This window comes from Phyllobates terribilis, unplaced genomic scaffold (assembly GCF_046119375.1).
Source record: "Phyllobates terribilis strain yellow unplaced genomic scaffold, ASM4611937v1 Scaffold_49__1_contigs__length_9717188, whole genome shotgun sequence".
Taxonomy (NCBI): Eukaryota; Metazoa; Chordata; class Amphibia; order Anura; family Dendrobatidae; genus Phyllobates; species Phyllobates terribilis.
In genome coordinates, this window is record NW_027362809.1 from 4,189,233 (window position 1) to 4,216,271 (window position 27,039).

General features: G+C 42.4%; 2 protein-coding genes and 1 non-coding gene across 3 annotated transcripts in view; all 3 read right to left on the reverse strand.

Moving 5' to 3' along the window:
* Positions 1–8,817: 8,817 nt before the first annotated feature.
* LOC141191692 (U5 spliceosomal RNA) lies at positions 8,818–8,937 on the reverse strand. The gene has a single exon (XR_012265443.1). It is a non-coding gene; the product is annotated as a U5 spliceosomal RNA (small nuclear RNA).
* A 1,207-nt stretch (positions 8,938–10,144) lies between these two features.
* LOC141191674 (gastrula zinc finger protein XlCGF66.1-like) lies at positions 10,145–11,055 on the reverse strand. Its single transcript, XM_073661618.1, has 4 exons — positions 10,866–11,055; positions 10,557–10,736; positions 10,350–10,473; positions 10,145–10,266 (listed from the first exon to the last, which is right to left on the reverse strand). Exons 1-4 carry the CDS (start codon positions 10,956–10,958, stop codon positions 10,145–10,147), a joined length of 519 nt encoding a protein of 172 aa, XP_073517719.1. The 5' UTR covers positions 10,959–11,055.
* Positions 11,056–11,213: 158 nt separating this feature from the next.
* Positions 11,214–27,039, reverse strand: part of LOC141191624 (oocyte zinc finger protein XlCOF8.4-like) — a 32,674-nt gene continuing 16,848 nt past the window's right edge. The window contains exons 2-7 of the mRNA XM_073661556.1: positions 15,936–16,083; positions 15,627–15,806; positions 15,420–15,543; positions 15,238–15,335; positions 14,952–15,042; positions 11,214–11,914 (exon numbers count right to left, since the gene is read on the reverse strand). Of these exons, the coding sequence (XP_073517657.1) occupies positions 11,409–11,914; positions 14,952–15,042; positions 15,238–15,335; positions 15,420–15,543; positions 15,627–15,806; positions 15,936–16,013 (1,077 nt within the window). The 5' untranslated portion in view covers positions 16,014–16,083 and the 3' untranslated portion in view covers positions 11,214–11,408. The remainder of the gene's footprint in view (positions 11,915–14,951; positions 15,043–15,237; positions 15,336–15,419; positions 15,544–15,626; positions 15,807–15,935; positions 16,084–27,039) is intronic.

The following is a 27,039-nucleotide window of genomic DNA, read 5'->3' on the forward strand; positions in this document are numbered from 1 at the left end:
AAGCTTCCACTTGGTTCCTTCCGTAAGTAAATGCCCTGAAATACCACAATATTTATCCCATCCATGAACCTACTTTAGCTCCATTCTAGCATTAAGCCGGTCTGTGTATACCTGGAGGGAAGCAGATCGTTTATGTTGTTTGTCAAGTAGATCAATCCGCTCAAGCAAATGAGGACTTTAGCTGTTCTCTCCGTTTTTTAGCTTTTATCTATGTTTTATTATTATACTTCTGAGGACACATGTGAGTGCTTCCCATTTAAATGGTAAGGCAGTTTCATCATGCTCATACATTTGAAGGAGTCTATACTCAAGAAGGTCTGAGACACAGAGTGAGTCTTTCAGCAGATTATCATTTAGGTTCCAACATCTGAAGCCTTGGTGGAGTCCGGCATAGTCAGATCTATAATATAACGGGAGATGCATGTCTCTGTCTGAAGCCTTTATAGACTGTGCCGTTACAGGTAAGAGGAGTGTGTATGGCGCCGGAGATCACGGTATGCGTAGACACTGAACGCATACTGCGATCTCCCGGCGCCATACTTACCTGACCGGAAGGAGCATTGCCGCGTCGCCTCTCTTCGCCGGAGACTGGGGCAGGAGTGAAGGTGTCGGAATCAGCACATTCACGTAGCGCTATCCAGCGCCATTTTACTGAAGACACATTTGCAGTGTGTCTTCAGCAAAATGGCGCCGGACAGCGCGGTATGGGCATGTGCGTACTCCGGAGCCGCACTCCTTCCCCAGCCTCCAGCAGAACAGAACACTTCAGTGCTGGAGCACAGAGAAGAAAGGTAAGATTAAGTGTTTATTTTTTTGTATGTGTGCAGCGTGAAAGGGATGAGGGGTGCCATACATACCAGGATTGGGGGGTGATGGGGCCACACATATCAGGATTGGGGGATGAGGGGTACCAAGCATACCAGGATTGGGGGATGAGGGGTACCATGCATACCAGGATGAGGGGTACCACACATACCAGGATTGGGGGGGTGAGGGGTGCCATACATACCAGTATAGTGATGAGGAGTGCCATGCATACAAGGATTGGTGGGTGAGGGGTGCCATGCATACCAGAATAGGGGTGAGGGGTACCATACATACCAGGATAGGGATGGGGTACCATGCATACCAGGATAGGGATGAGGGGTACCCTTCATACCAGGATAGGAATGCGGGATACCATGCATACCAGGATAGGGATGAGGGGTACCATACATACCAGGATAGGAATGAGGGGTGTCATACATACCAGGATAGGGGATAGGGCGCCATGCATACCAGGATAGGGATGAGGGAGCCATATATACCATGATTGGGGATGAGGCGTGCCATGCATACCAGGATGAGGAATTGGGTGCCATGCATACCAGGTTTCTGGGATGAGGAGGCCATACATACCAGAATTGGGATGAGGGGTGCCATGTATACCAGGATGAGGGATGGGGTGTCATGCATACCAGGATAGGGATGAGGGGTACCCTACATACCAGGATAGGAATGCGGGGTACCATGCATACCAGGATAGGGATGGGGGGTACCATACATACCAGGATAGGAATGTGGGGTACCATGCATACCAGGATGAGGGGTACCATGCATACCAGAATAGGGATGAGGGGTACCATGCATACCAGTATAGGGATGAGGGGTGCCATACGCACTAGGATAGGGGATTGGGTGCCATATATACCAGTATTGGGGATGAGGCATGCATTGCATACCAGGATGAGCGATTGGGTGCCATGCATACCAGGTTTCTGAGATGAGGAGGCCATACATACCATAATTGGGATGAGGGGTGCCATGTATACCAGAATGAGGGATGGGGTGCCATGCATACCAGGACGAGTGGTACCATACATACCAGGATAGGGATGAGGGGTACCATGCATACCAGGATAGGAATGAGGGGCACCATGCATACCAGGAAGAGGGATGGGGTGACATGCATACCAGGAAGAGGGATGGGGTGACATGCATACCAGGATTGGGGGATGAGTGGTGCCATGCATACCAGGATAGGGATGAGGGGTACCATGCATACCAGGATAGGAATGAGGGGCACCATGCATACCAGGAAGAGGGATGGGGTGCCATGCATACCAGGATTGGGGGATGAGTGGTGCCATGCATACCAGGATGAGGGATTTGGTACCATACATATCAGGATTGGGATGAGGGGTGCAATGTATACCAGATTTGGAATGAGAGGTGCCATGCATACCAAGATTGGGGATGAGGAGTGCCATGCATACCAGGATTGGGGATGAGGGGTGCAATGCATACCAGGATTGGGGGTGAGGGGTGCTATGCATAACAGGATTGGGAATGAGGGGTGTCATGTATACCAGGATGGGGATGAGGGGTGCCATGCATACCAGGATGGGGATGAGGGGTGCCATGCATACCGGGATAGGATGATGGGGGCAGCAGAAATACCAGGAGGGGGGCAGCACATACCCGCATGGGAGACTATATACCAATAAAAATGCTCGTCACCCGGGCGTAGAACGGGTTCAATAGCTAGTTACAATATACAGGAGCATGATCTGACCATACAGCAGTTCCTACCTGAGATGTAGGTTGCCATGTAGGCAAGTGACGGCTAATTAAGAAAAGGACTATATGGCTATGCATATTGTGTAAAGGAGAATAATAGGTATAATCCTTTACGTCTGGATGTAGTATCCTCCATACATCAACCGGTTGAGACCAAAGCACAATTAGCAAAGCTTTTGTTTGTGTTTTAGATTGGTGACTCCAGCCCCGGGACGCGTCTAAAGAAGGATCCAAGACAAAATTAAAGTCACCTCCAATGATGATAAGGTCCTCCGCAAAATATTTTAGTTTGTTTAAGTAATGACGGCATGTCTTAATTTGGTCACAATTAGGGAGATAGAAGTTTGCCAAAGTCAAAATTTTGGAGTAGATGGAGATCTTAACAAACACGAACCTTCTCTCCGTGTCAGACAGTGTTTCTACAATAGTATGCAGCAGTGATCTGTGGCGGCCGATACTCAGCACCTTAGACTTCAAAACAGCATTTTTCTGGGACGCCAAGATGAATAATATCTATTAGTTAACTGGGGTACAGTATATGATCGCCTCTAAAGTGTGACTCCTGAAGAAAGAGAAAATGTACGTGCTGTTTATGCCTACGATAAAATACCTGAGCTCCTTTCTCTGGAACATTAAGTCCTCTAACATTCAATGAACAAGTTTTGAGTTGTGCCATATTATATGAAAAAAAGGGGGAATGGAAGAGAGAAAGATTAAGAGAAAAGAGGAAGTATAGACGGTAGATAGTAACGTCTACCTCTCAGTGTCTAAGAAGTATAGATTATGAATATATCAAAACAGTAGGAAATTGCGAAACAAGCAGATCCCAATGCAAGTCCCTAACTGGGGGTTGTCTTTACAGGCGTAAGTCAAACTTTCAGTTCTAGGATTCCTAATAGGGGGAACCATGGAATATAAAGCAAGTAATGTAATACAGCCTGATATTACAGTAGTATCATGTGAACTCAACTTATATGCCGGTCTAAGATCTTATATGAACTTAGACATTCTATATAGTGGAAGAGTGGCACCTAATGCTCTATTTAGATGTATCTAATTATATGCTTAAAGAAATAAGTAAGCATCTGCAAACTGTCTCTCATCAGGAAAGACAAGATTCATTTCAGGAGCTCATATGATTAGCAGGTTCCTTTCCCATCTGTCTGCGTCACCATCAAGTTCCTGATCCATTGAACACCTTCTGCGACGTGCTGGAACTCTCTGTGGCAATGGTGGATCAGGTGGCCAGTCAGATATATGGAATGTCCAGGGCATCACAGAAAGGTCTCATGTTGCTTGGATCTTTGAAAATATACAGCTGGAATGGGTACCCCCAGGAGTACATCAGGCCATTTTCCCGGATGGCATCAAGTAGTGGTTTCAATACCCTTCTTTTAGCAAGTGTCATTCAGGATAGATCTGTGAGCAATTATATGCGTTTTCCATTGAAATCACCAGGATCCAACTCCTCTGCTTTCCTCACAATGGCCTCTTTTACATTGAAAAAATGTATGCGACAGATAATGTCCCTTGGACGCTCAGGATCTGGGCCATGATTGCCTATTGTCCGGTGCGCCTTTTAAATCTCCACCTCCTTATCAATAGGATCACCAAGGATATTATGAATAATGATCGCAGTGTTGGCATAATCACTTGTGCATTGATGCTTTCAGGTACACCCTTTATCCAGATATTATTGTGATTTTCTTGATCATCAACCATATTAAACAGATGGTTTATTTACGGGCTGTGAAGATCCAGTGTTAGTTTCTGAGCATTATGATGGCCTCTAACTTGGACAACATTATCCTCTAATCTCTGTACCTTGTCAGTAAGCTGTGACAGGATAGAAGCGAGGGGACGTATTTCAGTATTGTATGTGGTCTCCAGCCTCTGAATATATTGCTCCATATCTTCTTTAGAAGGGATAGACGCAATCTGATATACAAATCAGTTATGTTGTTCCCCATATCAGAATTCCCTGTGGCTGGGGGGTAAATGTCCCTGTGAAGCAAGCACTGCTCAGTATGGGGGCTTTGGTGAGAGTACAGGGAGATTTGTGGAGCTGTTTTCTTGTGAGGCTTACATTAAGAGAGAAGTTGGTGCAGGACTTACAGGCTGGAGCTGTCTGTCATCATGAGGGTTAAGACTGCTTCTTTTTCCACACTGAGGTGAGGCAGTAATAGCTCCGGAGCAGGAAGATAAGACCTTCCATAAGAAACGCTGCATACCAGACATGCTGACGGAGGTGGAGGACCTCAGATTAACCTCTGATCTCTTCTTTCTTTTCCATATCGGACAGCATGTTTGAGGTTGTAAATTGCTTATAATTCCCCCAGGAACACGGTCTGAAGAGAGTGCATTCAGTGTGTGCATTCTCTTGGTGCTATGTCCAGGCCATGTCCTTCCTGTTGATGTACAATACGTCTGAAGGTGGCGGTGATTGGGAGCAGGATTGTGTGATGTAACAATCTTGTGTGATGTAACATCCTTATGGAAACGCGATGGAAACGGCGCCAGAACAGGGAGTGCGCATGAGTGTTTTTATTTTAACAAGGCCAAACATAAGGAATGAGAAGGAGTTGTCCTAGTAGTGGACAACCCCTTTATGAAGATACAATATTCGGTTAAAAATGAAAAAGGCTTTTCTCCTGTGTGACTTCTCTAAAGTTTATTAAGAGTTGATTTCCGTGTAAAACATTTCCCACATTAAGAACATGAAAATGGCTTCTCGTCTGTGTGAGTTCTCTGGTGACTAAGAAGTGATGATTTCTTCACAAAACATTTCCCACATTCTGAACAGGAAAAAGGTTTCTCCCCTGTGTGAGTTCTCTGGTGCTTAACCAAATCTGATTTATGGTTAAAACATTTCCCACATTCTGAACAGCAAAAAGGTTTGTCCCCTGTGTGAATTCTCTGGTGCTTAACCAAATCTGATTTCTGGTTAAAACATTTCCCACATTCTGAACAGAAAAAGGCTTCTCCCCTGTGTGAGTTCTGTTGTGCTTAACCAAAACTGATTTATCTTTAAAACATTTCCCACATTCTGAACAGCAAAAAGGTTTCTCCCCTGTGTGAGTTCTCTGGTGCTTAACCAAATCTGATTTCAGGTTAAAACATTTCCCACATTCTGAACAGGAAAAAGGCTTCTCCCCTGTGTGAGGTCTCTTGTGCTTAACCAAACCTGATTTCCGGCTACAACATTTTCCACATTCTGAACAGGAAAAAGGCTTCTCCCCTGTGTGAGTTCTCTTGTGCTTAACCAAATCTGATTTCCGGCTAAAACATTTTCCACATTCTGAACAGGAAAAAGGCTTCTCATGTATGTGAGTTCTCTTGTGCTTAACCAAATCTGATTTCTGGTTAAAACATTTTCCACATTTTGAACAGGAAAATGGCTTCTCCCCTGTGTGAGTTATCTGATGTCTGATTAAACTTGATTTCTCTGTAAAACAATTTCCACTTTCTGAACAAGAAAATGGATTCTCCTCTGTGTGACTTCTCTGGTGATTAACAAGATTTGATTTCTGGTTAAAAAATTTCCCACAGTTGAAACCAAAAAATCTATTCTCTGCTGTGTGAATGCTTTGATGTTTAAGAAAAGACTTTTCGAGGGAAAAACTATTTCCATATTCTGAACATGAAAATGGCTTCTTTGCTTTAGGAGCAATTTGTTTTTTAATGCTTATTTTGTGACTATGATTTTCCTTAGTAGTTGGTAATGAATCACAAGACAGGACCTGTTTCAAAGGAACAGATGACAGATCTTTGCTGTGAAGGGATGATGGTATATCTGGAGTAATAGCATTCACTTCAATTGTATCTTGTTTGATCTCAAGATCATCTGATTTAAAAATTGAAGATGTCAGCTGTCCCTCTGATCTCCTGGTACAGTCATCTGCTAAGAATAAAACCAATTATTATTTATGAATAACATATCCTTAAAATTTATATTGTTGAATATTTCTACTTAAACTCTCCGTAAAAATGTACTTTATGTAAAAGTATCATTATCTGCCATGAAAACATCACAGAAAAATCAGCTTTACCAACACCAAATTAGATAACAAATGCAGTAGCATTTTAGTGTTGGTTGGGTGTACTGGGGTGTCTGTCCATGTGGGGTGCACTTATATAGTGCTGGGAAGCCTTTCTGCCCAGTATGGACATCATCAGTATCCTAAGCCAGACACTGTGCATCAAACCTACATGTGTGACTGGCGTCCTATGCAAGCTTCATCTGTGTGCATCTTTAATACTAGGCAACCGCCCCCTCCATGAATTGGTACGATTATTGGTGTTAGTAAGGCTGTATCTTTTTCTGTGATTTTTTTAAATTTTGCCCTATGTTAGCCGCCATTATTCACCAAGACAATAACAGTTCACAGTCTAATAGAAAACCTCATAGGATGAACCAGTGGATCGTAGTGTTCAACTGTTTGTTAATTCTGCCTCCCAAATATGGAATAAAAAGCCACCAAACAATGTTATGTATGCAAAAATAATATCAATAAAAACTTCTATTCATCCCACAAAAAACAAGTCCCCACTCAGGTCCATCATCTGTCAGTGGAAAAATAGAGGTTTCCACATTATTAGTGTCTCAAAGGCTCTAGAAAAGCAACATGGCTGCCATAAACCAATCCAGCAATATCCGCTCTCCCAAAGTCAGATCTCCCCCTCACTTCTGAGCCTTGCAGTGCGCCCAAACCACATTTAGCCTCCATGTATTTGACATTACTATAGTGAGAAGAACCCACTTAATTGATGGTGTGTGTCTCCTGGGGCACAATCTGGGCACTATGTGTTGGGTAATGAAATTATATATTTGTAATTTTCACTCTCCATCATCCACTGCGTGCTAATTTCCGGAAAGTGCCTGTGGAGTCAAAATAGTCACTACTCCTATAGATTATTTCACTAAGGGTTATAATTTCCAAAATGGTGTCACTTTATGGGGATTTCTACTGCTGTGGTTTTCTGCATTTTGGTCACATGGTGTGTCTCCTCTGGGATCTGTTCTTGTAACGTCTGCTTCTCTCATCAGGAGCCGTTTTATTCATCCTGCAGGCAGTGCTGGTGATGGAGGAGACGTCAGAACCAGAAGCTCTGGGCGGCGCAGGCTCTGTCCAGCCACTAAGATTAGGGTGCTTGGGACCTGTAGTACCATACAGTCTGGCAGTATGGGTGTGTGTGCTGTCCAGCTGGAGTAATCTGCTCCCTGCTTCAGCCATTTGGAAAGCACCGCACCCTACTAAAGCTGGAAGCATATTGCCAGAAGCTGCCAGATACAGCCTTGTTCTCCTCTGGTTCAGTCCTCTGTGCTCAGCTCCCGGCTTGTGTATTTGATTCCTGTTGTGACCTCGGCCCGTTTACTGACTACTTTTGTGTGATTTTGTTCTGACCCGGCTATCTGACTATTGTTCTTGCCATCTCACACCACAGAACATTAGGTAACACTGTGGCCCAAGCTTAGGGGGCCTCTGTCTAAGTCCAAATCCATGTAGACGGGTTATAGGATGATGAGCAAGGCAAACCCTGGGATCTGGAAAATGGAGTAGATAGTGACAAGCCTGTTTGTGGTAGCCATCTTTTGAGCTGCCATGTGACCATGAACAGTGTCCCCAATACATTGTGTCTGCAAACTATCTCAGCAAAATCTGCATTCAAATAGCTAAATGGCGCTCCTTCCCTTATTAACCTGCCATGTGCCCAGACAGTAGTGTACAACCGTATATAGGGTATTGTCGGATTCAAGAGAAGTTGGAATATTATTTGTAAGGTCCATTTGTTTCCTATTATCCTTTGTGAAGAATTCCAAAGTTATCACCATATAAAGTCACACACGTCAGATTTGAAAAATGTCAGAGATAGGTACTGGGAAAGGAAGTTGTTTCTGCGCTCTCTGGAGTCATGACAAACCATTAGTATGGATAAAAATGTAGGTTTATTGTCTACGCTTTTCAGAGACCACCAACTCCTTCCTCAGGACAACCGTACATAACCTCTTTAACAGGTTTAGTGGTTTAACCACATAGCGGGTTTGGGGGAGCAGATGAAGCTCTCCATTTTTCAGCTCTTTGTGGTTGTTTTTTTCTTTCCATTTTTGGAGCATCCTTCAGTTAAGGGTAAAAAAAACAAAACCAAAAGCATTCAGTCAATGCCCAGAATATAAATAACCCGATACCACAAACCATTCAGCAGTTTTGCAGTCATTGTGTAAAATCAAAGTAAAATTCCCCGCAATCTCTCAATTTGTGCTTAAAAAAAAAAAAAAAATAGAAAAAAATATCTCCACAAAACTCAGTTTTGCTCCTCTCCACGGAAATCTTTAGTAAAGGCGAAAGATTTTTACGTTCTGAAGAGAAGCCAGAGTATTTTTCCATAGATTTGAAAAATGGGCCCAGATAGGAACACAAAACTGGCCGCAGGAAGGGGTTAAATCAGAGTATTTTGGGCACTAAGTACTATAGTCAAAACTGTGAGTATAGACAACAACACATCTACTGAAATGATCAAACTCAACAGTCTCCATCAGTAAGTAGTGAGTAACTAGTGGTGAAACCTCTCTGGGGTAATTAGAGTATGGGGCTCGGTGGCTCTTGGGAATCTAAACTATCGTAAGGGACAATATTTTCTGTCAGATGAGTTTCAAGAACAAATATTAGACATTTAAAGTGAACTTTTTATATTTAGCTTAGAGATATATCATGGCACAGGTGTAATGTTTTCTGTATAGTTTATCACAATCCTGTTTGAAGTTAGTCGGTTTTAAAAGAAATTGAAAAGTCAGGATAAAGGGAAACTCTGTTGTTATTGGACAGAAATTCACACTTGGCCTCACTGCACATTTAATGTTGTCGATCATAAAAGTGAAGTTTGGCCAGAAAGACTGGACCTGGTCTTGTAGGGACCATATGAGCACATTCAGCAGCACAGAAGGGAGAGAAGGTAGATTCATCCAATAAGATATCAGGATTCTAGGAAGCCAACAGCATCATTACCCTCCGCTTTCTCTTACAGGCTCATCATAATATTTTTCTTCAAGTGATTTTCTGGCTTTGTGATTTACAGATCTGGGCAGGTAATGTCTCCTAATCACAGGGTGTAGGTGGATCCTCCAGGTTGTAAGTTCTATGGAAAAGGGTTTCAAAGCCCAAAATCATTTGAACATTTTCGGACGGAGGAGAATGTTGTGGTCTAGAGGCAAAATGGTGATCACAAGATTGTGATACAGCCGGAGTACACAACCGATAAAGCAGCCACAGCCGGTGACTGAGAAGAATCTGTGACTTCTCTGCATTTAGTGGTCACTACTCACCTGGGTGGTCATATGTAGGAATCTCCTCTTTACACCGCTCATCCCCCCTCACATATGTCTCTATAGTATTAATATGGGTCAGATCTTCACCCTGAAACAAATATTGTAAAAGTCACAAACAGATGAGAAGTCACATCTATGATCAGCTCTAATCCTGCCATCTCCACCATTCTCATTACACAAAAGGAAAACACATAATACTGGTGGTTAAAACAAGACTGAGCACAAGACCTTCACAGCCGTCTACACATCATAGGGGAGATCTCATGACACCTTCTCTCCATCTACCTGATGATCCTGAGGAACATTGGGATCTTCTTGTTTACAGTCCTGTGGAAGAAGAGGATGGGGACATCTCTCTGGTGTTGTCCTCTTACTGGATAGATCTAGAGGAAGCACATACAGGGGCTGAATTCATTCTTTACATACAGATAATTATAGGCCGTGTGTATTTAGTCCTATCTATTACCTGGTGATGTGAGGGACTGGGGAACCTCCATCATGACGTATTTGTACAAATCTTTGTGTCCTTCTAAATACTCCCACTCCTCCATGGAAAAATAAACAGTGACATCCTGACATCTTAGAGGAACCTGACACATACAATGATACAGTCATCCCCCCGATCCTTTAATAGCGTTACTGTATAATGTCCCAGCATTTCCAGCAGTATCACCTCTCCAGTCAGCAGCTCAATCATCTTGTAGGTGAGTTCTACGATCTTCCGGTCATTGATGTCATCATGTATGAAGGGGTGAGATGGATGCCCTGTGATTGGGCTCAGGGGTCTTTCCCATCCCTCAGACACATGGACCTGACAGCGCTCACTAGAGGTCTTCTTCACTACTGAGTAATCCTGGTTATGGAGAGACACATTAATAAATCTCCCTCCAGACATTTCCAGAGTCCTCACCTCTCCAGTTCTGTCCATCTGTTATTCCCATAGATAAGAATGATGTAATGTGACGTCATCAGAATCTCTCACCTCTCCAGTAAGCCGGAAGAGGATCTCTAGGGTGAGGTGTAATATCCTCTCCGCCATTTTGTCCCTGTCCATATCCATCTTTGATGGGTCCATAAGGAAAATTCTCTTAAATAGAAGATCTTCACTGAGAGGATCTAATATTGTAGGGACCTGAATGAAAAGATGATGAGCCTATGTAACATCATAAAAATCCTGTGTAATAATACAATTACTGGAGATAATAAGGGGAAACATATGAGGAGATATATTATTTTACAGTATTTAGTTTTCTTCTTTACATCTAGTAATAAAACCTATATATTTTAGGCCACATACAACAAGCAGTTTCTTCCTTGGAGTCTGTAGCTGAACACGTTTCTCAAAGACTCATCTTCCATAAAGCTAATTCTCGTCTGATTTACTGACACTAGAATCGGCATTAGCAATACTGCAGGAGATATTCATTACACGTGACATGAGAAATAACTACTTCATGAGAACAACATCTTCATCTTCTACTACGGCTCTTGAAACATATTTAGCCAGAGTTCTTCACTGACTACATCACCACCGGCCGTCTATATGAATGTTTCCCGTCTTCCCCGGACTGTAATCTTCCATCACGTTAGATCTCATGCCTGAACAGAAAAAAGGCTTCTCCCCTGTGTGACTTCTCTGGTGATTAACAAAATTTGATTTCTGGTTAAAAAATTTCCCACAGTTGAAACAAAAAAATCTATTTTCTGCGGTGTGAATGCTTTGATGTTTAAGAAAAGACTTTTCGAGGGAAAAACTATTTCCATATTCTGAACATGAAAATGGCTTCTTTGCTTTAGGAGCAATTTCTTTTTTAATGCTCATTTTGTGACTTTGATTTTCCTTAGTAGTCGGTAATGAATCAGAAGACAGGACCTGTTTCAAATGATCAGATGACTGATCTTTGCTGTGAAGGGATGATGGTATATCTGGGTTAATGGCATTCACTTCAATTGTATCTTGTGGGATCTCAAGATCATCTGATTTAAAAATTGAAGATGTCAGCTGTTCCTCTGATCTCCTGGTACAGTCATCTGCCAAGAATAAAACCAATTATTATTTATGAATAACATATCCTTAAAATTTACATTGTTGAATATTTCTAATTAAACTCTACGTAAAAATGTACTTTATGTAAAAGTATCATTATTTACCAAGAAAACATCACAGAAAAGTCAGCCTTACCAACACCAAATCAGATAACAAATGCATTAGCATTTTAGTGTTGGTTGGGTGTACTGGGGTGTCTGTCCATGTGGGGTGCACTTATATAGTACTGGGCAGCCTTCCTGATGTAATAGTATGGATATCATCAGTATCCTAAGCCAGACACTGTGCATCAAACCTACCTGTGTGACTGGCGTCCTATGCAAGCTTCATCTGTTTGCATCTTTAATACTAGGCAACCACCCCCTCCATGAATTGGTAGGTTTGTGAGTGGTTGCTTCATCAGCATTTTGCACCTGCGCTGCCCCCACCTTTATCATGGGGGTCTGCGGCATCCTGCTAGTGCATTTGTTATATGATTTGGTGTTAGTAAGGCTGTATCTTTTTCTGTGATTTTTTTAAAATTTTGACCTATGTTAGCCATCATTATTCATCAAGACAATAACAGTTCACAATCTAATAGAAAACCTCATAGGATGAACCAGTGGATCGTAGTGTTCAACTGTTTGTTAATTCTGCCTCCCAAATATAGAATAAAAAGCCACCAAAAAATGTTATGTAGGCGAAAATAATATCAATAATAACTTCTACTGATCTCACAAAAAACAAGTCCCCACTCAGGTCCATCATCTGTCAATGGAAAACCAGAGGTTTCCACATTATTAGTGGCTCAAAGGCTTTTGAAAAGCAACATGGCTTCCATAAACCAATCCAGTAATATCCACTCTCCCAAAGTCAAATTTCCCCCTCACTTCTGAGCCTTGCAGTGCGCCCAAAACACATTTAGCATCCATGTAGTTGACATTACTATAGTGATAAGAACCCACTTAATTGATGGTGTGTGTCTCCTGGAGCACAATCTGGGCACTATGTGTTGGGTAATGAAATTATGTATTTGTAATTTTCACTCTCCAACATCCACTGCGTGATAATATCTGGAAAGCGCCTGTGGAGTCAAAATAGTCACTACTCCTATAGATTATTTCACTGAGGATTATAATTTCCAAAATGGTGTCACTTTATGGGGATTTCTACTGCTCTGGTTTTCTGCAATTTGGTCACATTAGGGCTTCTGTAAATGGTGGGTCCCATCTCCTCTGGGATCTGCTCCTGCGACGTCTGCTTCTCTCACCAGGAGCCGCCTTATTCATCCTGCAGGCGGCGCTGGTGATGGAGGAGACGTCAGAACCAGAAGCTTTGGGCGGCCCAGGCTCTGTCCAGCCACTAAGATTAGGGTGCCTGGGACCATTAGTACTATCCAGTCTGGCAGTATGGGTGTGTGTGCTGTCCAGCTGGAGTAATCTGCTCCCTGCTTCAGCCATTTGGAGAGCACCGCACCCTACTAAAGCTGGAAGCATATTGCCGGCAGCTGCCAGATACAGCCTTGTTCTCCTCCGGTTCAGTCCTCTGTGCTCAGCTCCCGGCTTGTGTATTTGTGTTCTGTTGTGACCTTGGCCCGTTTACTGACTACTTTTGTGTGATTTTGTATTTTCTCTGACCTCCATGTTCTGACCCGGCTATCTGACTATTCTTATTGGCATCTCACACCACAGAACATTAGGTAACACTGTGGCCCAAGCTTAGGGGGTCTCTCTCTTAGTACAAATCCATGTAGAGGGGTTAAAGGCAAACCCTGGGATCTGGATAATGGAGTAGATAGCGCTAAGCCTGTTTGTGGTAGCCATCTTTTGAGCTGCCAGGTGACAACGAACAGTGTCCCCAATACATTGTGTCTGCACACTATCCCAGCAAGATCTGCATTCAAATAGCTAAATGGTGCTCCTGCCCTTCTTAACCGGCCATGTGCCCAGACAGTAGTGTACAACAGTATATCGGGTATTGTCAGATTCAAGAGAAGTTGGAATATTATTTGTAAGGTCCATTTGTTTCCTATTATCCTTTGTGAAGAATTCCAAAATTATCACCACATAAAGTGACACACGTCAGATTTGAAAAATGGGCCCAGATAGGAACACAAAACTGGCTGCAGGAAGGGGTTAAATCAGAGTATTTTGGGCACTAACTACTATAGTCAAAACTGTGAGTAACAATAATACGTCTACTGAAATGATCAAACTCAACAGTCTTCATCAGTAAGTAGTGAGTAACTAGTGGTGAAACCTCTCTGGGGTAATTAGAGTATGGGGCTCGGGGGCTCTTGGCAATCTAAACTATCGTGAGGGACAATATTTTCTGTCAGATGAGTTTCAAGAAGAAATATTAGACGTTCAAAGAGAACTTGTTAAAATAGTGCAGAGCTGATGGGTCTTAAATTTAGCTTGGAGATATATCATGGCACAGGTGTAATTTTTTTTGTTGTTTAGTTTATCACAATCTGGTTTGAAGTTAGTCGGTTTTAAAAGAAATTGAAAAGTCAGGATAAAGGGAAACTCTGTTAATGTACAGAAATTCACACTTGGTCCTCACTGCACATTTAATGTTGTTGATCATAAAAGTGAAGTTTGGCCAGAAAGACTGGACCTGGTCTTGTAGGGACCATATGAGCACATTCAGCAGCACAGAAGGGAGAAAAGGTAGATTTATCCAATAAGATATCAGGGATCTAGGATGCCAACACCATCATTACCCTCCACTTTCTCTTACAGTCCCACCATAATATTTTTCTTCAAGTAATTTTCTGGCTTTGTGGTTTACAGATCTGGGCAGGTAACGTCTCCTAATCACATGGAGTAGGTGGATCCTCCAGGTTGTAAGTTCTATGGAAAAGGGTTTCAATGCCCAAAATCATTTGAACAGTTTTGGGTGGAAGAGAATGTTGTGGTCTAGAGGCAAAATGGTGATCACACGATTGTGATACGGCCGGACTCCACCACTGATAAAGCAGCCACAGCCGGTGACTGAGAAGAATCTGTGACTTCTCTGCATTTAGTGGTTACTACTCACCTGGGTAGTCATATGTGGGAATCTCCTCTTTACACCACTCATCACCCCTTACATATGCCTCTATAGTATTAATATGGGTCAGATCTTCACCCTGAAACAAATATTGTAAGTCACAAACAGATGAGAAGTTCCATCTATGATCGGCTGTAATCCTGCCATCTCCACCGTTCTCATTACACAAATAGAAAACACATAATACTGGTGGATAAAACAAGACTGAACACAAGACCTTCACAGCCATCTACACATCATAGGGGAGATCTCATGACACCTTCTCTCCATCTACCTGATGATCGTGAGGAACATTGGGATCTTCTTGTTTACAGTCCTGTGGAAGAAGAGGACGGGGACATCTCTCTGGTGTTGTCCTCTTACTGGATAGATCTGTAGGAAACACATACAGGGACTGAATTCATTCTTTACATACAGATAATTATAAGCCGTGTATATTTAGTCCTGTCCTATTACCTGGTGATGTGAGGGGCTGAGGAACCTCCATCATGACGTCTTTGTACAAATCTTTGTGTCCTTCTAAATACTCCCACTCTTCCATAGAGAAATAGACAGTGACATCCTGACATCTTATAGGAACCTGACACATACAATGATACAGTCATCCCCCCGATCCTTTCATTGTGTTACTGTATAATTTCCCAGTATTCCCAGCAGTGTCACCTCTCCAGTTAGCAGCTCAATCAACTTGTAGGTGAGTTCTAGGATCTTCTGGTCATTGATGTCCTCATGTATCAAGGCTTGAGATGGAGGAGCTGTGAATGGGCTCAGGGGTCTTCCCCATCCCTCAGACACATGGACCTGACGGCGCTCACTAGAGGTTTTCTTCACTACTCTGTAATCCTGGTTATGGAGAGAGACATTAATAAATCTCACTACAGACATTTCCAGAGTCCTCATCTCTCCAGTTCTGTCCATCTGTTATTCCCATAGATAAGAACGATGTAATGTGACATCATCAGAATCTCTCACCTCTCCAGTAAGACGGAAGAGGATCTCTAGGGTGAGGTGTAATATCCTCTCCGCCATCTTGTCTCTGTCCAAATCCATCTTTGATGGGTAAAATCAGGAAAATTCTGTTTAATTGATCTTCACTGAGAGGATCCGATATTGTAGGGACCTGAATGAGAAGATGATGAGCCTATGTAACATCATAAAAATCCTGTGTAATAATACAATTACTGGAGATAATAAGGGAAGCATATGAGATTTATTATTTTACAGTATTTAGTTTTCTTCTTTACATCGAGTAATAAAACCTATATATTTTAGGCCACAGACACCAAGCAGTTTCTTCCTTGGAGTCTGCAGCTGAACATGTTTCTCATAGACTCATCTTCCATAAAGCTAATTCTCGTCTCATTTACAGACACTGCAATCGGCATTAGCAATACTGCAGAAGATATTCATTACACGTAACATGAGAAATAACTACTTCATGAGGACGACATTCATCTTCTACTACGGCTCTAGAAACATATTTAGCCAGAGTCCGTCACTGACTACATCTCCACCAGTCGTCTATATGAATGTTTCCCATCTTCCCTGGACTGTAATCTTCTATCACATTTGATCTCATGATTGATTCACACACAGAAGTTTGAGGCTTTGACACATGGTAAGGTTTTTAATATTATACAGAGTAGGACTATCCCGAATAGGTTCACCTTGCCATGGTGGGATAGCTTTCATGCTATTTTTGATCAAAAACAGACCGCCAGGGGGAGCCGCCTGAAAAATGCTCGAGTTTCCCATAGACTTACATTGGGCTCGTTGCTCGGGTCGAGCACCCGAGTATTCCAATATGCTCAACCCGAGTATCGAGCACCCGAGCATTTTAGTGCTCGCCCATCACTAGTTCTGAGTTTAAATCACTGATGCAGAAAAAATAAACTTTTGTTTTTTTAAATGATGCTGGCGAGCACACAAACTTCACTGATGCTTGGCTTTGATATCTGACTTTTCTCACACATCAGAATAAGAATCACAATTACTAAGTATTATCATGGTTAATCTCATAAGCCAAGAAAAACCTGTAGGGACACTGAACTTTTTATTATTAATTATTATTATTATTACTATTATCCTTTCAAACCAAAACTATGTGACACAGATGCCTTACCATTAAACTGTAGGTTCATTATTTGATTAATTAGGTAGTGATATATAATTATAATAATTACATAGCAAAAGTAAATTGGGAGTTTGCAGCCAGTTCTTGGGTGGATGGAAAGAAAAATTGACAAAAAAGAAAGGTTATCATTAGACCCCTTTAAGAAATTATGCAAATGAACAGTCACTTGGAAATAGATATGTAGTAAATTAGTGCCTCCCAATTTACTTTGGCTATGTAATTTACCATGCAAATGCACAGCGTGTCGGAAACTCTTAACACGTCAGGATGACAATCAAAATGTCAGATATTAAAAGTAAAACACCCTTGTAGTTTGTGTGCTAAACAGGGATAGTTAAAAAAAATAATAATATTTCTATTGGGATTTGTACTGTGACACTTTAGTTTCAGAGGCTGATGCCTTACCATTGAGCTATCCAGGCAAGTGATAGTAACTGGCAGCTTTTCTTGTCTTATGAGATCAACCATGAAAATACTCAGGGTGAGTAAAAGTCATTGTGATTCTGATTCTAATGTTTGAAGAAAGTCACACATCAGACTCACACATCAAAATCAAACATCATTTGAATTGGTCTTGCTTGCAGTCTGTGCATAAGTCCCAATGAGTTTCAATCAGATTTGAACTGAAAAGCATATAACCAGATGGAACTCCTAGGTTTCTTCAACTGAGTTAATATCTCAGTGGTTAGTGCACTGGTGTCTTGATACAGAATTTTAGGTTCAAGTCCCATCAGCGAACAGTTGTAAAAGTCACTTATCAAAATCACTTTTCAGAAACACTTGTCAGACAGGGTATTTAGCCTCAAACTGACATCATTATGATGTTTGATTTTGATATCTGATCATGTCCTAAAATGGACACTGTACTCCTGTGACTGTGTTAACCCCTTTAGTTGCTGGATGCTTCTGGAGCACAACACTTCCTGTCTCATGTGCTTGTGTTACTGCTAATAGTTGCTGAATGCTTTTAAAGCAACAGCACTACTTCTGCATGTCACAACGGGCATTGCAGAAAATGACCTTGGTGGATGACGTTCAGGCCTTCCTAACGGTGTTTGAAAGGGTCGCTGAGAGGGAGAAACTTGCGCCAGAGCAGTGGGCTAAGGTATTGGCGCCATACTTGACGGGAGAGCCCCAGAAGGTGTACTATGATTTAGCTTTGCAGGACGCCAAAGGGTATGGCAAGCTAAAAACTGAGATTCTCGCCCACTTGGGGGTGACAATGACTATCAGGGCGCAGTGGGTTCACCGCTGGGGTAATCACCGGGACAATCCACCTTGCTTCCAAATGTTTAACCTGTTGCACCTGGTCCAGAAGTTGCTGGTACCGGATTCCCCTACACCTGCGCAGATGGTAGAGCGGGTGGTGATGGACCCGTTTGTGCACTCCCTGCCAAGGCCCATACAGGCTTGGGTTGCCCAGGGTGATCCCTGGAATGCGGATGACCTGGTTGGACTGGTCAAGAGATACCAGGGGGTTGAAGGTTCCTTGGGAAGGCAGCCCACTCCATACTGGGGTTCCCAACAGGGGGCGGAGACTCAAAAGGGGGTGGGCCATCCAAGGTCCAAAGGGGCGGGGGAGGTGGTGCCTAAGGTCCCTACAGGTGATGTTGTTTACTCGAGGTGCCACGGCCCAGGCCATATAGCCGCCCATTGTCAGCTGAGCCGATGGACTGCAGCATAGGACGCCATTGTTCATATTAAGCTTATCCGACCTGCAGTGTGAAATGTAAACCCAGCGAGGGGCCACAAGCATGTTCTGTGAAGGACAACAGACAGGAGGTAACGGCACTGCTAGAATCCGGGAGTCTGGTGACCCTTATGATGGCCACCCTTCCTCTTCAAATGATCCCGGGGAAAAAAAGTTGGCGGTCGGTGCATTCATGGTAATGCTAAGGACTAGCCCATGGCCAGAGTAGACATTGAAATGGCTCACGGTACTGAGTCTCACGAGGTCGGCGTCGTTCAGGACTTGTTGCACCCTATTACTATAGGCTGGGACTTTTGTTTGTTTTGGGATGTGTGGGGGAAGAGTTCCAGGTTCGCTGGCTCAGATAAGAGACCAGTTAACCCTGAGGAGGTATCACCACACCCAGAGTCAGACAGGTTTCCCTTTTGTGTCCTTATTGGGGATAAGGAGGTAGTGCCCCCCGAGTCTGCCATTCCGGAGTTAGGGGTGACCAGTGAGAATTTTGGGTTTGCCCAACATTGGGACCTAACTCTGAAGGAAGCCTTTAATAATGTCACTGTTATAAATGGGGTTACACAGGAGCCGGGGGTTGACACAAGGTTTCCCCATTTTATGATGAGTGGGGAGTCGTACCGGGTCAAGAAAGTGAGGGAGGAGCGAGTGGAGCAGTTAATAGTGCCGGGCCCCTATAGACAGAAGGTGTTGGACATGGCCCATTGACATGTCTTGGGGAGATATCTGGGAGTGGAAAAAACGCAGGAATAGATTGTGCAGAGGTTCTATTGGCCCGGATGTAAGTATTGCAAGTCTTGCCCTACACGCCAATTAACCGCCCCCACCTCTCACTTTCGAAGTCCCCTTGTGCCTTTGCCCATTATTGTAGAGCATTCAAGAGAATTGCTATGGAAATTGGTTGGTCCCCTGATTGAATTTGCTCGCGGGCAACATCAAAATACACTGCTCAAAAAAATAAAGGGAAAACTCAAATAACACATCCTAGATCTGAATGAATGAAATATTCTCATTGAATACTTTGTTCTGTACAAAGTTGAATGTGCTGACAACAAAATCACACAAAAATCAACAATGAAATCAAATTTATTAACCAATGGAGGCCTGGATTTGGAGCCACCCCCAAAATTAAAGTGGAAAAACACACTACAGGCTGATCCAACTTTGATGTAATGTCGTTAAAACAAGTCAAAATGAGGCTCAGTATTGTGTGTGGCCTCCACGTGCCTGTTTGACCTCCCTACAATGCCTGGGCATGCTCCTGATGAGGTTGTGGATGGTCTGCTGTGGGATCTCCTCCCAGACCTGGACTAAAGCATCTGCCAACTTCTGGACAGTCTGTGGTGCAATGTGACGTTGGTGGAAATTTGCTCACTGAGTTCCTTTGGAGCTTGTGAATCCAGTCTGGAAATCCACTCACTTTCCATTTTGAGGATACATCTAATGAGATCACCTCCTCTCACATTGGGTTTAACCACCTCAATGATGCAAAAGGAGATGTCTCTGGTTTCACCTCAATGTGCACTGTTCATGTGTCTCACTAATGAGGTGTCCCGGCCATGGCGTATTTCGCCCAAATGCCCCCCCCACAATCCTCTTGGTCGTGCATACATAATCTAGGGGGCAGTTGCATGTGGCCACATATACAAGTCCTGAGGTTTTACAGTTAGAATAATCCCTCTGGAAAAAGGCTTCAACCGTAGATGAACTCGAGAAAGATTTATATGGTCTCATCCAATTACATGTACAACTTTCTCCACAACTAAAGAAACCACAGATTCTTCTACCTAGCCAAATTTTTATAGAAACTATGCACTAAACGGTCCATAATTGACAAGTTATTGTGGGAGTAGATCCCACAGCACCCTCAGGTCAGGGTCGACCACAAGTACATACTATACTAGTGTTTTCTGCGGATATTAAAGATAAGGTCACTCTGATTGTGACAAGTTCCTACTACTTGTGTTATCCCATATTTTTCTGGGTCTCTCGGTTAGGCATGGAGGAGTGTCCGTCTATCCTGTTTTTCTGCAAACAATTGTGCGTAATCCAAAATGTACTGTAGGTACCTTTTTCCTTGAATCTGGTGTTCATGTCTATTGCCTGTATATTAATATCTGTGACATTAGAGCAGTTTCTACTCAACTGTAAAAATTGGCCCTTGCATATTGCTTGTTTTTTTTTAGTAATTTAATAGTTTATTAGTGCTCATAGGTTAATGGCAGATGAGTGTCCCTAGGGTCCCATCCCGTTCTTTCTTGAGTAAGGCAACTGTCATAATTAAACTCTGATATAAATCTAAGGCCCACTCTATGGATATTGAGTTCCCTGACAAATTCAAGAAATTGTTCACTCGTCTCTGACCAGATGATAAAAATGTTGTCAATATATCTATATCATACCCCAATATATGGATGCCACCACTTATGATCATCCCTGAATATTGTGGTTTCCTCCTATGAGCCCAGGAATAGGTTAGCATACGAGGGGGCACAGGGGCTCCCCATCGCAGTACCCCTGAACTGGTGGAAGTACTTCCTGTCAAGAAGAAATATGTTATGAGTAAGAGTGAGTTTTAGAAGATCCTCCATGAAGTCATTATATCTGCTACACTCTATTGATCTCGATTTCAAGAAATGTCTTACTCCTCTGATACCATCCTCATGCGGTATATTACTGTACAAAGCCTCGATATCTAGTAAGGCCTGCTCCCCTACATGCAAGTATACATGCTCGAGGGTCTACATGGAGGGGAGCAGGCAGAGGGAAAACCATTTCCCAGAGGGATTATTCCAACTGCAGGACCTCAGGCGGTACTGTGGAAATATTATACTGTGTGAGGGGGGATGGTGGTAGTGATACACCTGTTTAAATGGAATGTGTTCATTCCCTTGTAATCTTGATATATTTCATGTTCATCCCATGTGCAAGATACAAAAGAAATCCATAATATCTCTCCATATGTTTGGACCTGTATGCTTTTATGTTCATTCTTTTTATTTATTCTTGATCTTCATTCTTTTTAGTACGTCCCGGAACATTAAACTGTGTGGGGGGCATCATACATCCTGCATAAGGGGCATAATGGGGGCATTACACTGTGTGGGGGATCATACATACGGCATAAGGGGCATAATGGGGGCATTACACTGTGTGGGGGGTATCATACATACTGCATAAGGGGCATAATGGGGGCATTACACTGTGTGGGGGGCATCATACATCCTGCATAAGGGGCATAATGGGGGCATTACACTGTGTGGGGGCATCAAACATCCTGCATAAGGGGCATAATGGGGGCATCATACATACTGCATAAGGGGCATAATGGGGGCATCATACATACTGCATAAGGGGCATAATGGGGGCATTACACTGTGTGGGGGCATCATACATCCTGCATAAGGGGCATAATGGGGGCATTACACTGTGTGGGGGTATCATACATCCTGCATAAGGGGCATAATGGGGGCATTACACTGTGTGGGAGGCATCATACATCCAGCATAAGGGGCATAATGGGGGCATTACACTGTGTGGGGGCATCAAACATCCTGTATAAGGGGCATAATGGGGGCATTACACTATGTTGGGGCATCATACATACTGCATAAGGGGCATAATGGGGGCATCATACATACTGCATAAGGGGCATAATGGGGGCATTACACTGTGTGGGGGCATCATACATACTGCATAAGGGGCATAATGGGGGCATTAAACTGTGTGGGGGCATAATACATCCTGCATAAGGGGCATAATGGGGGCATTAAACTGTGTGGGGGCATAATACATCCTGCATAAGGGGCATAATGGGGGCATTACACTGTGTGGGGGGCATCATACATCCAGCATAAGGGGCATAATGGGGGCATTACACTGTGTGGGGGCATCAAACATCCTGCATAAGGGGCATAATGGGGGCATTACACTATGTGGGGGCATCATACATACTGCATAAGGGGCATAATGGGGGCATCATACATACTGCATAAGGGGCATAATGGGGGCATTACACTGTGTGGGGGCATCATACATACTGCATAAGGGGCATAATGGGGGCATTAAACTGTGTGGGGGCATAATACATCCTGCATAAGGGGCATAATGGGGGCATTACACTGTGTTGGGGCATCATACATCCGGCATATGGCTCATTCCACATCAAGTGGACCAGTTTTAAAAATCGTCCCCACTCGACCTTCTCCGATTTTGTTGAAAATTTATAAGGATGTACATGTATGTTTGAAAAGAGGTTCTGTAAATTTTTAGGGCCAGATCTCAAATACATTGGGCACTGTTGACCTTTCACTGGAGGTTCCACCAAGCCTGCGGCTTCAGCTAAGAGGATTTTGCAAACTTTGGCACATAGCCATTAGAGTTCTATACTGGCTATGATGCTGAAATTTGGCATACTAGCTCAACTTTTGCTGCTAAACACGATAAAATTATTACCGGCTATGACAAAACAATAATTCGGCCGCAATTTTGTGTCAAAGTAGCTTGTAAAACGCGTCGTATAAAATTTATGCCAAACTTTGCCCATATATAACTCAAGACCAAAAACCAATAGTAACTGGTGCTTTGCCCTGTACACCAAACATCTACATGACTTTGCATTTCTGCAATATCACGGTCAAACCATATGTATTTGTGGAAATATTCACACCCACATATGATGAAAAACTTAAAAAAAACGAAGTTTACCTATTTTTAGGTCAAATTTCTCAAAAAGGGTACCCCTAAAATATATTAATTCTGATATCATTAGAAAGAGCACATTTTTCTCTACAAGGATCATTGGTTTTTTTTTTGGAGTCTCTCAGTTTAAGAAAAGAAAAATTCCACTGAACATGGTGTTATTTATGCGCGTAATGCATTGATTTTGTGTTTGATTTTCAGATTCTTATCACGTTACAGAGTTGTATTGTTGCTAGCAATGTCCATTATAATCAAAAACCTATAAACCTTTTTGTTTATGAAGTTATTGACTATTGTTACATTTTAATGCATATATTATTTATTTTTTAGTGATGGAGAATGAAATTGATGAAGAATCGGCCCAGTGCTTTATCGGCCTTGCGAACAATTCGAAGTGCCACCTTAAGACATTCACCCATAGCAAGGATGAGTTGAAATTGTTTACAAGCTTTGGATTGGATGAACAGAAATTGCTGCGTCGACGAGTGGGACTAAATTTTGACGAACATTCACAAATCTGTTTACACCATGAAGCTTCATTCTTGACCAAATATGAGCATTTGCAAAAATCGTGTTGCAATCCTTTTGGGAAGAAAGGTCATACCACCAAAAAGAATTTGCGAGCTATCAATTTGTTAGCAGCTGACCAGTTGAACGAATTTACAAAGAATGATGTGAAGCCTGGCCAGAAGATGTGTGCATCATATCGAAAAGAATTTGCTAACAGGAAAAAATCAGCTGATCCAGTTTCCTCTGAATCAGATCCAGATGGAATGGAATGTTCTCCTGAAAGTCTAAATTCAAGCTTAACATCCATTGGCATCTCTCCTCTGAAATATCCACGGGTAAGCCAGCGGGATTCACTTGGATATGCAAGGAGAAAGATAAGCCAGGTACAAAATTCATTTTCTAGCAAGATTGCTTCAATTGGAGGGCTTGAGCCGAAAGACATTGAGCAAACAAAAACAGCACAGTGCAAAATGTGTCTGGATTACAATCACCTTTTGGCAGATTTGAAGCAAAAGCTGCAGGTGTCCAGTCGGGCAGAAAAGGTCCAAATCTTGAAATTGGCACCTAAAAGTTGGTCCATTAAGGCTATATCAGACGAATTCGGTGTCTCTGAACGAATGGTCAAACAAGCTCGAAAGCTTAAATGTGAACATGGGATCTTAGCCTTACCTAGAATCAAGTGTGGCAAGAAAGTTTCTGAGGAAGTGAAGAAAAAGGTGCAGGCATTTTTTGAGGATGATGAATTGAGTCGAATGTGCCCTGGTAAAAAAGACTATGTATCAGTGCGAATAGCAGGAGAAAAAAAGCAGATGCAAAAGCAACTATTACTGAGCAATATGAGGGAAATGTTTGTTGCTTATCGGGATTGGAATGGCCCTGAAATTGGATTTTCCAAGTTTTGTGAGCTTCGGCCAAAGTGGCGCGTAACCGTTGGATCTGCTGGAACACATTAAGTTTGTGTGTGTACCATTCACCAAAATGTCAAACTAATGCTTGCAGCATGCCCAATCAATGATGACTACAAAGAGCTCATATGCAAAATGGTCTGTGGAATTAAATCCAAGGACTGTATGCTTGGCCGTTGTGATAAATGCCTGGGTCCTGAAGTTTTAAAAGAATTTCTAGTCAATGTGTTTGTCATCAGTGACCCTGAAGATATTATTGAGTTCAAACAATGGATTCACACTGATCGAGACACGCTTGATACCAAACAACTGACTATAGAAGATTTCATTGAAGAATTGGTTTTGAAAATTTCTAAACTTTGTAGCCATCACTACATCGCCAAGCATCAAAGTAGCTATTTGAAATCGTTGAAGGAAAATCTGAGACCTAGAGAGCTTGTGATCCTTATGGACTTTGCTGAAAATTACTCATTTATTGTTCAAGATGCCATTCAATGTTTCCACTGGGAAAATAGTCAAGCTACAGTACACCCATTTATAATTTACTTCAAGGAGTTAAATGGTGAAGCTGCGCAGAACATCAGCTTGTGCATAATCAGTGATTGCTCACGACATGACACAGTTGCAGTCCACACTTTCTTAACAGTAATTGTGGAGTATCTCAAGACTCTCATCTATGGGATTCATCATATCCACTACTTCAGCGATGGATCTGCAGCCCAGTACAAAAATTTCAAAAATTTTCTCAACTTGTGCCACCACAATGCTTATTTCAATATCAGCGCTGAATGGAATTTTTTTGGTACCAGTCATGGAAAGTCGCCCTGTGATGGGATTGGAGGGACAGCAAAGAGGTTGGCAGCTCGTGCCAGTCTTCAACGCCCAACTGAAAACCAAATACTGACCCCTGACCCCGGTGGATTTATTCAACTTTTGCAACGAGCAACTGCATGGAATCAAATTTTTTTTTGTTCAAAAAGAAAAAATTGACGAAATACGGGTAGTTCAAGAGGAAAGGTTCAAAGATGGACATACAATTGCTGGAACAAGAGAAAATCACCAGTTTGTGCCAATTGATGACAAAAAGATTCGCATTTCAAGGGTGTCAAATGACCCATCATCTTTCATTGCCCATGTAGATAGATCTGTCAGATCAGAAATGCCTTTTGTGCCAATTGCAAACCTCCAGCCAGGGCAATACATTGCCTGCATTTACGATAGGAACTGGTGGATTGGAAATATTTCTGAAATTTCAGTCGACGACCATGATGCATTAATAAATTTTATCCATCCTCATGGACCAGCTAGCTTCTTTCACTGGCCTGTGAGAAATGATACATGCTGGATTCCCGAGCAGTCAATCATTGCAATAATTCCAGCACCAGCTGCAACAGCAATGGGCCGACAATACAGCTTCTCTGAACCGATTATGTTGCAAATTCAGCAACAATTCCAGACCACTTAGACTGAACATTATGGCTTGGGAACCAACAAAAGATACCCAATATTAGGCTTGGGATCCTAGGCAAAGACACCCACCCTCAGGCTTCGGAACCTGCGATAAAGAGACCGCCCGCGGCTGGCCTTGCCCTGCTATCGGCCATGGCTCCTAGGCGATGGGGCTGCCAATTCTCGAAAGACAGCATTATTACAAATCTTAATAGGATTATAATACCAATTCTTAGGGAATTGGTTGTGGTATAACCACCATGGACAAACGCAAGGGTTTGAATAGTGCAGTTACCATTCATTGCTTATTAATAAATAACACCATGTTCAGTGGCATTTTTTTTTTCTTAAACTGAGAGACTCCAAAAAAAAACAACAATGATCCTTGTAGAGAAATATGTGCTCTTTCTAATGATATCAGAATTAATATATTTTAGGGGTACCCTTTTTTAGAAATTTGACCTAAAAATAGGTAAAATTCGTTTTTTTTAAGTTTTTCATCATATGTGGGTGTGAATATTTCCACAAATACATATGATTTGACCGGGATATTGCAGTAATGCAAAGTCATGTAGATGTTTGGTGTACAGGGCAAAGCACCAGTTACTATTGGTTTTTGGTCTTGAGTTATATATGGGCAAAGTTTGGCATGAATTTTATGCGACGCGTTTTACA